Source organism: Strigops habroptila, chromosome 11 (assembly GCF_004027225.2).
Source record: "Strigops habroptila isolate Jane chromosome 11, bStrHab1.2.pri, whole genome shotgun sequence".
In the NCBI taxonomy this organism is placed as follows: Eukaryota; Metazoa; Chordata; class Aves; order Psittaciformes; family Psittacidae; genus Strigops; species Strigops habroptila.
The window spans coordinates 30,132,261-30,144,209 of NC_046360.1; the positions used below are offsets into that span (position 1 = coordinate 30,132,261).

General features: G+C 40.1%; 1 protein-coding gene across 2 annotated transcripts in view; it reads left to right on the forward strand.

Annotated features, from left to right (window-relative positions):
* SHQ1 (SHQ1, H/ACA ribonucleoprotein assembly factor) overlaps positions 1–10,834 on the forward strand; it is a 53,450-nt gene extending 42,616 nt beyond the window's left edge. For both annotated transcript variants that reach the window (XM_030501824.1, XM_030501825.1), the window contains exon 13: positions 9,067–10,834. In XM_030501824.1, the coding sequence (XP_030357684.1) occupies positions 9,067–9,712 (646 nt within the window). In that variant the 3' untranslated portion in view covers positions 9,713–10,834. The remainder of the gene's footprint in view (positions 1–9,066) is intronic.
* Positions 10,835–11,949: the final 1,115 nt, after the last annotated feature.

Below are 11,949 nucleotides of genomic sequence, written 5' to 3' on the forward strand. Positions count from 1 at the left end.
TCTTTCTGTTTAATTGATGCAATAATGAATTTTGTGTCTAGAATTGCCGTTTTTGAAAAGGGATGTAAAACAGGTTTTAGACTTTTCTGTTCATTACAAATCTCTGGCATTTTCTGTGCATGGTGCAGGTATAAGAATATTATCTGCGCTCTTTGAAACGAGGGCTCTTTTCTTTCCATGAGAGGGTTGCCCTGTGGTTCAGGTGCCATGTATATTTTCTTTTCCACCTCATGCCTTAAACTTCATGGTAGTATCGTTACGCTTTGTTAAGTTTTAGCTATGTTTCACTGTAGAGAATAACTGCGTTCCCAGAGGCTGGATGAAATAAAAGTTTCCCCAAGCTTGTGGGGAATTGGGGTAAAGGCATGTATGAGGTACTTCACCCAAAATGAGTGTGAAGTTACATTCCTTGTCATAGTCTGTAATGCACAGTGTGTGCAGATAGGCAAAGTGATTGTCACCATTAACATTTACCAAGACTACAGGCTTTCTGCTATGCATTCCTTTCAGAACTTATTTTGGAGTATTTTTGTTCACTGATTCTGAGCTTGCTTTTTCAAAACTACTTCACTATGGTTGGAGGTCATGGACTAGCGTATAACTTGAAGCACTCCTTAGGAGTAACCTTGAAAGTGAAATAAAAATGGTGAAATATAGCATCTCATATAAAACACATGCTAAAAGGTATAATTGAGTCTTAGGCTCTTATCTCCAGGCAGATTCTGAGGCTCATGTTCTTTTGTAACCCATGATTTCTAAAGAGTAGTTTTGGCAAACGGATGGTGTGTTTAGTGTGACGAGTTTCTTATTATTGCAGCTGAATGTCCATTTGTAAAGATTCTTTCTGACCCAATTTCATTATTCAACCATTTATGCTTTTTTTTGTTCATGTTGACTTTAGATGTTTCTACATTAATAAAGTCTGCTTTTGCATTCAATGCCATCACCATTATTGCTTCTATGTTTTACGAGTTGGGGTTGATCAAACCTAGACTCTTTCAAGTCTTGAAAATGTTATTAAAATCAAATTGCCTTTCAATTCTATGTCATAAGAATTCAATCATTGCATTATTTTCTTCTTTCTAGCTGTTTAAAACCATATGTCAAGTGTGGAGGGATATTTGGCTTTGTTAGGTGCCCTTCCGAAGGAAGCACACTACTGTTGGTCTAAAGCCCAGACATTTAAATTATGTTACAGCAGTTCAAGAGTATCCATGTCTTCCCTCACGTTATCTCCACCTCTCAGTGTCAGAATATGCTGTTCCAGTGACTTACAGTGTTGCCTAACAGGCATCAATTCTCACTTCAGGAGGCTTCCCCCAAAGATCGTCAGTTTGGTTGCTCAAGCAGCTGTGCAGGACTAGAGAGAACACCTGGATTGTAGATGGAAGAGCAATTTATTTTCCTCTCAAGTATATATAAGAATAGTTGGATGCTTTGTCAGCTGTGTATGAGCTTGTATGAGCTTACTTCCTTATCTTTTGGTATCATGGTTGGCTTTGAGAGAGCAGAAGTAGTAGACTTACTGCCATAGGATTATTGATTTTCATCAAGATCATGACAGAGTTCCTGTAAGAAGTTAATGTTGGCATTATCAAGGGAATGAACACTGAACAATGTCTCTTCATACCCCTTGTGCCTGGGCAGACAGTGATGGATAGAATCCAGCTGGAACCACTCTGGGCAGTGGCAAAATAAGATGATCTGAAGGCACTGGATAGTCTTCCCCTTTTGCAGGTGCCCTTTTGCTCACCAGTGGCAGTCCATGCAGAAATGTCAGCTGTGTCCAATTGCAGCTTGTCCTCAACCAGGCTTGTGGCAAGGCAGAAAATTTCATTATCCCTTATAGTTTAACTGTCATTTCAGTGTCTTGCAGATACTAAATTTACATGTTCTCTGAATCTGAACTTCTGAGGCTCTACTTTGGGATAATATCTGGTGATGTCTGAGATAATATTAACTCTGGAATTGTCTTAATACTTATGATGCCTCTGGCTAAAAGAATAATCGTGGGAAATTGTGAGCAATGCTGCCAGGTATGTCATTTGGAACACGTTTAACGTGGTTATACTCTTGACTGGTTGTATTGCTTGTTATCTTATCTGATTTATCTAAGAAAGAGGGTGTCTATGAAACGTTCTCTCATATAAGTCTGAGTTTTGTCAGGCCTTGTTGAGGAAAGGTAGTTTAATTATAGACTGGTGCTTTCTCCTTAAATTTGGTAGCTTCTCATACAGTAAATACATAAAATCAAGGCAGTTGGGAATACCTTGTGATCCTGCGGACAGAAAGCCTTTTGCTTAATGCAACAACTTCACTATTAGATGGATTCTATGTGTCCAGAGCTCCTGCTGAATGCAGCTAAGTTCAATAGCTGCCCTTCTTGTATTTATCAGCCCTGCTGACTGGCACAGCATCCTGCTAGTTGGTATTTGAATGTATCTCAAGGAGTTGTAGGCCTACCAGGATGTGGCTGCTTGACAATGAGACGGATCTATTTTCGTATTTGGTGGAACCTATGACACTGCAAAGGCATGTCTGCACTTGAAGCATCTACTGTTTCTATGAGACTTGTTTATCTTCATTGTAAGGTGTAAAGATAATTAAAGTGGTTTACACTTAAAACAGGGCTTGTCAGCCCTGTAGAGCCAGGTTAGAGCACTGTTAGCATGGAGGACTGATTCCCATTATAATATAGTGAATAGCCCTAACCATATTCAAACAACATAATATAACAAGACTTCAGTTGATTCCAAGATTAGTTAGGCTTCAGCTTGGTTCCAGGACCAGTTAGGTCACATTCAAACACCGGACTGGTAACCAAAGCTGTTAGAAGTGATTTTGATGTACAGGTTCCCATGCTTGCTTTTGTGTTGTGCTTGGGCAAGAACAGCTCAATCTGCCATGACAGCACTTGTGTGCTGTACACTGACTTGATTGTGATTGAGCCGGCAGAGATAATAAGAACGTTCTGTTGTATTTTGCTGTGCCTTACACCTAGTGTACACTGTGTACTTCAGAAAACTTATGAGGCAGTAGAAATAATCCTTTTATTGTTTACAAAACAAAAGCAAGCTAGAGCTTGTGCCTGTGCAAGAAAAGTCATTTTTCATTCCATGGTGAAATATTACTGACTCCTGCTTTGAAAGGCTGTGCTGCCAATTTGACTGCCTACTGCCATGTTTGCAAATACTCTACGCAGTGTTTCAGATATGTAACTCCCATGCCATGATGGAGTATGCAGTGCCACCCATCATACAGAATATTTCCGTATTTTCAAGTCCTCTTTGAGTTTTGTTTGTTTACTTCTTTCAATATAACTAAACTGCTAAAGCAAGAGAATTGGATGTACGGCAAATACCAGGCAGATGGAAAGGCCTGGTCCATTAACACTTCTTCTTAAAACCTTTTCCTTTTGTAGTGCTATTGCTGACTGATGGACATAGCATATACAGAAGCATAATTACTTATTTTAACATTTGGGAAGAATTAGTGGATTTTGTGGCTGGATGCATCCCCCAAGTCCTGCATTTATTTTTTACTTTCTGTGGCTAGGTTGACTTTCTTGCCTTCCCTTCCAGTTTATGTTAAATATTCCTTGGAAGCAGTCAAATCCCTAATGTATGTCTTCTGTGAGACCTTTTTCTCACAGCTCTGTGTTATGGAGATAGGAGCTGTCTTGATTCATCAGATCCTAGTGCCCTCTGTGCTCCTTGGAACAGAAGGTAGAACCAAAGCTTTTAGGAGCATTAATCTTGAACTGAAGTTGTGTCCTGCTCTCCTCCCACACTGGCTGCTCCTTATGTCTCAGCATTGCAGTCAGTCCCTACCACCATCACTTCCCTTCATGCTGCCACAGGTGGGCTTTGCTGTAAAACTAATGATTTCCCTTTCCTGTTGCCATAATCCTATTTTTTCCCTTGTTTTATCCATCTCCCTTTATTTGCTAAATCTCATGTGATTATTTGTTCTTTTCACCCCAGTTTTACTCTTTTATAATCTGAGATCTGTGGAACAAGATTTTTTTCTTCTAGCACATGGAGAGACTCTTTCCTGTGCCTAGACAAGGCCTACAATAGTTCTGTTTTGAAATTTAAATTCCAGACTACCTGGACAAGCCCTGAGATGCTGCTGTTATCTGTTCCTCAAAGTTAAACATTAAACAAAACATGCATCTGCTCAGTTTAACCTGTAATTAAACATTTTCCTTAAGCAACTGATATCGTGATGACTAATAATTATCATATGTAGCACCTTTAAAGCTTATTATGCATGTTTATGTAAGAACACTAGCACCATAATAATGCAATATCATTACCACACGTGCGTACTGAATGAGCATGTCTGAAAGTAATCATGCGATTCCATTAATCATACTTGAAAAATTGAAGTATTTGCTGTCTAATCTCTAAAACACTCCTCAAAAGATTTTGGAAACAGCAGGACCTGTTTACTGCAAGTATTTAATACATGTTATCTCATTTCGGGTGTCTCATTTTTTGTTTTCTCAATTGTTGCTTATCTTTTGTCTATGGAAATCATTAGCTCAGAGACCCACAGTCTCGTGTTGAAAGCATTTCCATGTTCTGATTTTTATGTTGTTTGCCTTGTTTTTTGTCCAGAAAGTGCCGCCACCTTTTCTTAAGGCTGAAATGAAATGAAATGCATTCCTGAAACTCAGTTTTCCTTGATATTAGGTAATTGCCTTAAACAAGAAGGACAGATAGCTAATTCTAATTCTGTTAGTTAGGGGAAAGCAGGGGAGGGGAAGCAAGCTGTTCTTCAAGTACTATTTTTCTTTTTTTCCCCCTTTTAATAGAAGATTTGAAAGTTGGGGAGCGGGATTTTCTGCTTTTATGTATAAATTTATCAAGAGCGTGACAGTTTTGTTTCTTGTATTGCAATGAAAGCTCTGGAAGAGACTTAATGGCCAGAGTGAAAGTTGGGAAGAAACATGTAGCCTACTATGAAATCTAAGTAACTGAAAAGGAGACTTGTTCATGCTATTTAAATCAAATACCTGATGTGGCTAAGAGCTAAGAAAATTAGTCAAATATTCTATTTTTGAAATTGCCTATTAGAAGATTCCTATTGTGGTTGGCCTAACATGATCTTGGGGCATTGATAGCGTAGAGAGAAAGAAGGTCTGCCCCCCTTCCCCTGTCCTGAAACATGCTGCCTGGTAGTTCATGGACTGTATCCTTGTGCATGGTTTTGGCAGCCACATTGCTCCATGAGACCACTACATGAGAAAGCTGAAGTAAGGCAGTTGTGCGGGTTAAGAGGACAGATGGAATTGTTGGCCTTTGCAGGCATTTACTTATCCAAGCAGAGTATCTATTTGTGCTGTGATTGTTAGAAGGGAAGAGCAGACTGTTTAATCAATGGCTTTTTTTTCCTGTAATCCTTTGTAAAGATAAAAAGCATGTCCTGTCTCAGTAGTTCTATCAAAACCTTTGGGAAAAAGGACTAAACGTGAAACTTGAAGCCACAGTTTATGAAATCTATTATTATCATTGTTTTGATGTGTATTTTGATCACTCCAAAGGAATTAACCCAAGGTTTTCAGGCTAAGAATTCCTTCTGCAGTTTTACAGTTACCCAGTAGGACTGGTGTCTGTCTGTATCTGTTAGGCACCAGCCTTTTCACTTCTTGTCTTTGAACTCATTGATAAAAACCCATTTGTGTATAGAGTGATCAAACACTTGCTGCTTTAGAGAGGCCATTCTTTTATCTGTCAGTAGGACTACATCTAATTTAGTAACATAATGTGTGTTGAGTCAAATCAGTCTATCACTGTGTGTTTTCTTCCTTAACACTAGGCATTAAGTAAAATGGAGCACAGTGAAGTATTTATTAATGCCAGAAAGTACATGATGCTATACATCTCCTTAATATTTGATTCGGTTATGTGACATGTTTCTATATCTAACATGTTAACTGCATTATAAGAGAACAGTAAAAGAGGAGGAGAGGATTTTAAGGGTGTGATTTCAAGGACTGAGAATATCTAGCAGGAAAAAGTATTAATGAAAAGTCAGAACAGCAGAAATAGGGAAAATTCAAAAAATACATAGAGGATTTGGAATCAAAGTGACAGACGTGACAGAAGAGGTGAGAGGACAAACAGCACTTTCAAAGTTTATTTGCTACCTATGATGGCATTAGTAAAATAGGTAGGTGAGACTGAGGTTCAGCTGAAGCCAAAGATGTATCACTAGAGGAAATTGTTGTGCCTACAGTTGCTCAATGAACTACATATAAAAATGGGTACAAACCAGTGTTCTCTGTCACAAGGCACATTTAGCTTTTAAAGCTCATTGTGTACTTGTGAACAGTCAGGCAATAGGACAGTAAAAAGGGTTGTACTTTACTATTATTAACAACTCTCACAGGGGAAGGAGATGCATGCACACATGTAGAATGACAGAATGGTTTGGGTTACAAGGGACTTTAGAAATCATCTGGTTCCAACTCCCCTGTCATGGGCAGGGACACCTTCCACTAGACCAGGTTGCTCCAAGCGCCGTCCAACCTGGCCTTGAACACTGCCAGGGATGGGGCAGCCACAGCTTCTCTGGGCAGCCTGTGCTAGTGTCTCACCACCCTCACAGGGAAGAACTACTGCCTAAGATCTCATCTAAATCTGCCCTCTTCTAGTTTAAAGTCATTCCCCTTTGTCCTGTCCCTACAGGCCCTTGTAAAAAGTCCCTCTCCACCTTTCTTGTTGGCCCCTTTAGGCACTGGGAGCTGCTTTAAGTTCTCCCAGGAACCTTCTCTTCTCCAGGCTGAACAAGCCCGGCTCTCTCAGCCTGTCTCCAGAGCAGAGGTGCTCCAGCCCCCTTATCTTCATGGCCTTCTCTGAACTTGCTTCAGCAGGTCCATGTCTTGCCTGTGTTGGGGCCCCAGAGATGGAGGCAGGACTGTAGGTGGGGTCTCAGGAGAGCAGCGTGGAGGAGGAGAATCCCCTTCCTCAACCTGCTGCTCACGCTCCTTTTGATGCAGCCCAGGACATGGTTGGTTTCTGGGCTGCAAGCGCACACTGCCTACTCATGTTGAGCTAAACTAACACCCTCAAGTCCTTCTCCTCAGGGCTGCTCCCAATCCATTCTCCCCCATCCTGTATTTGTGCTTGGGATTGCCATGACCCACATGCAGGATCTTGAACTTGGCCTTGTTGAACTTCATGAAGTTCACACTGGCCCACCCCTCCAGCCTGTCCACGTCCCTCTGGATGGCATCCCTTCCCTCCAGAGAACATGCATAGGTATAATTAGAAGGAAGGAAAGAGACTGTTTTAAAAGCAAAGCAAAATGCTTTCTGAAAGGGATATACATGTGTGACGCAGGGTATAAACCAGCTTCTCACCAGTGCGTTCAAGAAGCAAATTTCCCTGCAAGCCTCTTACTCCGTTACCACCTACTGCAGGGCTTCATGAACCTTTCTGTTTATCACTTGGCTTCTTTTTCTTTTCACGTATGGAACAGGGAGAATGCTTTCTGTGTTCCCAATTAGGTTGGCAGTTTCTCAAATTCTCTGTAACTTTTGAAGAAAAATTTCAAGTTCTTGACAAAAATAAAATGGAAATGTCTCATCAAACAGAACAAACTAGAACAGTGTTAAGTAAGCAGCTTTTTAAGATTTGGTACCCATGTTTGTATTGGAAGCTGCTGGGATATAATGTTGTGATTTAATTTTTAGCTTCAGATTTCAAAATCCTAGAAATAGAAGTTTTTCTTTGTTGCTTCAGTTACTCCTGGTAAACACTTATTTCTTGGTTTTCTAAGTCTGTGGGTTGAACTAAGGAAGCTTAGTATGTTTTATTCCAAGTTTAGCTTTTGTATGTTATGCTGTGTAAAAAAAAAAAAAAAAAAAAAAAAAAAAATCTGCATTGACTTTCCCTTCCCCCACTTTTAAATACAATTCCTTTAGGAGAAAAAAAAAATGACGTGTCTATGTTATACTGAGTAATTATGCCCCCTGGGAAATAGAATATAAAGATCTTTAAAATCATTCAACTGAGAGAACAAGCACTTTAACTTTTGCCTCGCAGGAGTCATGTATTACATTATCAGCTACTTGCTCCACTGTCAGTGTGTCATGCCTTGCAGGTTAGCAGGTTTGGCAGAGGAAATGAAACCCAGTCAGTTGCTGCAGGATTTATAGTAGACCTGCTGTTGCAGGAAGTGGTGAAAAGTTGATTGATAGTCTGAGGCAAAACTCTACAACAAGAAACAGGATGTATGTTTGTTATTTTATACCCCTTTTTCCCTTTACCCTCCCCCTTTACCCTTCCCTCCCCCCCATTTCAAGGCACTCTCTTACTTCTTGTTCTCTCTATTTATAAATCCATGATGCACATTTCTGGTAAAGCATGTGCTGACTTCAAAACACTTGAGGAAATGGTTATGGCTGTACCAAAGGTTGGAAGCTGACGTAGTGTGCCTCTTGTATCAGACGTGTTTATCTAAATGCTCTTGATATTTCTATTGAATTATATTTCAGCTGAGTTATAAGTGAAAGGTAAAGCAGATCTACAGACAGCACTGAACATCTCCTGCTATCATGGGTACACCAAGCTAGCTTTGAAAGGAGGAGGATATATCACCATGATGGACCTGATCAGCTACGTTCTATCAGTTCATCTGCATTTAACAGACGTATCTGGAAGGGTAGTAAATCAAAATGATTTTGCTGCATATAAACTTAATCCAGCAAGCCAAGTACTGCAGAATTTGCTGCTAGCAGTAATCCTGAAAAGGTCTGTTTTCCCTTACTGTGCAGTGCTGAAACATCAAAGAAGCACTATCTTTTCTGAAAGTGTCACCATAGACTTTCAGTGGGGTATTGTCTAGCCTTGTGGGCAAAGGTTACCCAAAATAATAGTAATTATGAATACTTTTGATCTCTCCCCTCTCCCTCTGTAGCATCTACTTTTACAATCATAATTGAAGGAGAAAGTTGTCTGCAAACCAAACAAATAGTAGGAATGTTTAAGATTTGTGTTCTCGTTATCAGATGGGAAAGTTCTGTTTGTAAGTTCTGTATCTTGTTCTTTGTTAAAGGTCAAAAAAGTTGGCTGCACTCTCTGAATCCTTGCAGAAAACCACACTCACTAAGTCCCACATAGGATTTGAACTAGAAGAGCTGGAAGTGGCAGCAGTGCTGGTACAAGAGGAAGAGAGCATGTTAAAAGCTGCTGGCAGAGTTTCCAGGCAACAGCTGCCTTCCTCTGAGTTGGAGACAAGTGAGTCTGAAGAATCAAGCAGTACTTCATCTGAGACAGAAGGCTCTGATTCAGATGAGCCAGAGTCCTCAACCAGTGAAGATGGGGAAATAAATTCTGTACAAGACACGCTTCAAGAGGAGAGGACAGCTCCACTTATTGACTGTAATGGATTAAGGCAGGGCACAAACACTTCGACGTTTGAGGTTAGTGATGAAAAATCAAAGGTTTCTTTGCAATCTACGTCTCCTCCTGGAAAATTGATAGAGGAATTAGAAAAGCAAATGCACACTGCAATTAGACTTTCAGAACAGCCTGAAGGATTGGCTACTCCAGGCTGCATTTTACAGGAACAAGAAGAAAACCATGTATCTGAACCTGACAGACTTTCAGAAGATACTGGTGGGAAGGGAAATTACTTAGAGGTGTCTTCAAAGACAAATCCATTGCTTTTTCTTTGCGGCACAAATGAAGATGAAGACTGAAGGACTGTGTTAGAACACAGTGTGACCCACTAGCAATGCCGCTTATTGCTATAATGAGGTGTTCCCAAGGCTATCTTGAGCTGCAGAAAGAAACTGATATTTTTCTTCTTTGTTGTGTTGACAGTTTGGAGGACAAGACTACTTTGAAAAGAATTGATACGGCTATGTGATAGATACCCTCACAGTTAGATTTTTCAGTCTTAGATTTGATCTCTACATGTGGGAATGTGTAATTTCAGTAAACTTCTAGAAACAGTTTCCATTATCTTATTTGGTAGTAGAATGATGTCCTAATCAAATACAACTGAAATGATTTGTAGCATCATTTTAGTTATCTTTAGCTGTTGGCATTTACTTGAAAAATATCCTCATTATGTTAGTATGAACTTGTTTATGACATTTTGCTGCATAGCTCTTAAAAAAAAAAATAGGTATAACTTCAGAAGTCTAAATATGTTGAAAAATATTTTTAAGTATATATTTTCTATTTTTTTGTACCAAATTAAGGAATTTGTCATCAGTGCAGGAAGGGTTATAGCTTATATTTCTGTAGTTTGTAAATTATTTCAATAGTTTTGTCATGTATTTATTCTTTTGTGCTGTTTTGAAACGTTTTCAAAGGTTTCCATGTGTGGGCACTACTATTGCTCTTTAAAAACCAGAAATCCTAATTGTTTATTTCTTTCTGCATATACTCTTAATATCACCACAGTAATATTAACCAAAATGAAGAAACAACATGGTACAGTGGTCTGGAGTATAGGACTGAAAGCAAACCTGTGCTGTCTAGACCTCGCTTTGCTACTAGTGTTTCATGTAGGCTTGGCTGACTAATTTGCTCGGTTTTGTCTTTAAAATGTTAAAATAGTCCAATCAGTCAATATATTTTATGGTAATTTCTGTTAACTGTAAATGGGTTCTTAAAATCAGGTGGCTACTGCAAATTCTATGCTGCTAGCCAGTTTCTACAAAAGGATTTGGGAGGGAGGCAGGATGGAATATGGACCACCAGGTTTGCTTCACCGGTCTGACAGAACAAGAGCCCCTGATTCGTGCCTCTGGAGCAGCAAATGTAATTACTTTTCAACCTTCTTGCTATTAAAAAGTGTATAAAAATCCTAAGCTTAAAGACTTATTCTTCACCAATGGTACACCCTGCTGGAAAGCAGCAGGCGCGCTCTGTTCCTGCACCGGCTCCTGTTCAGTGAGAGCTGCAGCCCTGATCTGCCAATATTTTTTATGTTCTTAAATACCCACCGGTCGCTTAATCAGTCTCTCTGTTCTGTTCCCCAGGGGAGGAACCTTTCCCATCTTGCGTGTCAGTGAGCACTTACTCTTCTAAATGCTAGCAATAAAACCTACACTGTAGCTGCAATTATGCAGCATAAGCCTGAGAGAGGGGGAGAAATGTGCTTAAGAAAAAGTAACCCTCCTCCCACTGTCCCCAGATTACAGGTATGAACTCTGAAACTTCCTTCAGCTGAACATGGGCTGGAGAAACTATATAGTACGAGTTAGGAAATACATGTTGTGAAAATTGGTAGGTATTTGTAATAGGCCATGTCTGGAGCACTTTTTATTTCTTCTTTCCCTTCCTCAGTCTCCCATTTTGTGGCAGACTGTTGAGGAGAACTCTTTCCAGCAGACCTTACTTGGCAAGGTCTGGCTGCCTCTTCTGGAGTGAGGAGAGCATCTTTAGTTAATATTTTTGTTCTTTGTATGCCTAAAAACATGCTTTCTGTATGCCGTTCGTGACCCTTTTCTATCTGTCTGTGTGAATCTCATTTGGGTGTAAATACCTTCTGTGTCCATACTATGTGATGCCACAATAAATGCCACATGAGAACATGCACACAGATGTTAACTTTGATGTTATTGATGTCCTCACCTTTGAGACCCTGCATAATTGATCTCCCTTTCTGCCTCCAAAAACATCCTGATGCCCGCTCGCTTCCCACAGGTCTGCATTGTCCTGTCTTTCCTTTTGCTGCTGCCCTGCTATTCCTCTGCACATCTGCACTTGGGGAAATGTGCTGTGGTGTGTTGTACCCTGCGGCCCATTCCCAGCTTTCCTCCTCTTGTCGTCCAGTGTTGGTGTTCAGCATTGCCTTTTCGCAGACCTCCACGCTTACTGGTTGTGGAGCTGATAATGAATGTTGACAGTTATATATTGATCGACAGCAATTTTATGTGACCGTTGTAGTGGTGGGGTGGGAAGTTCTTCCATGTTGGGTGAT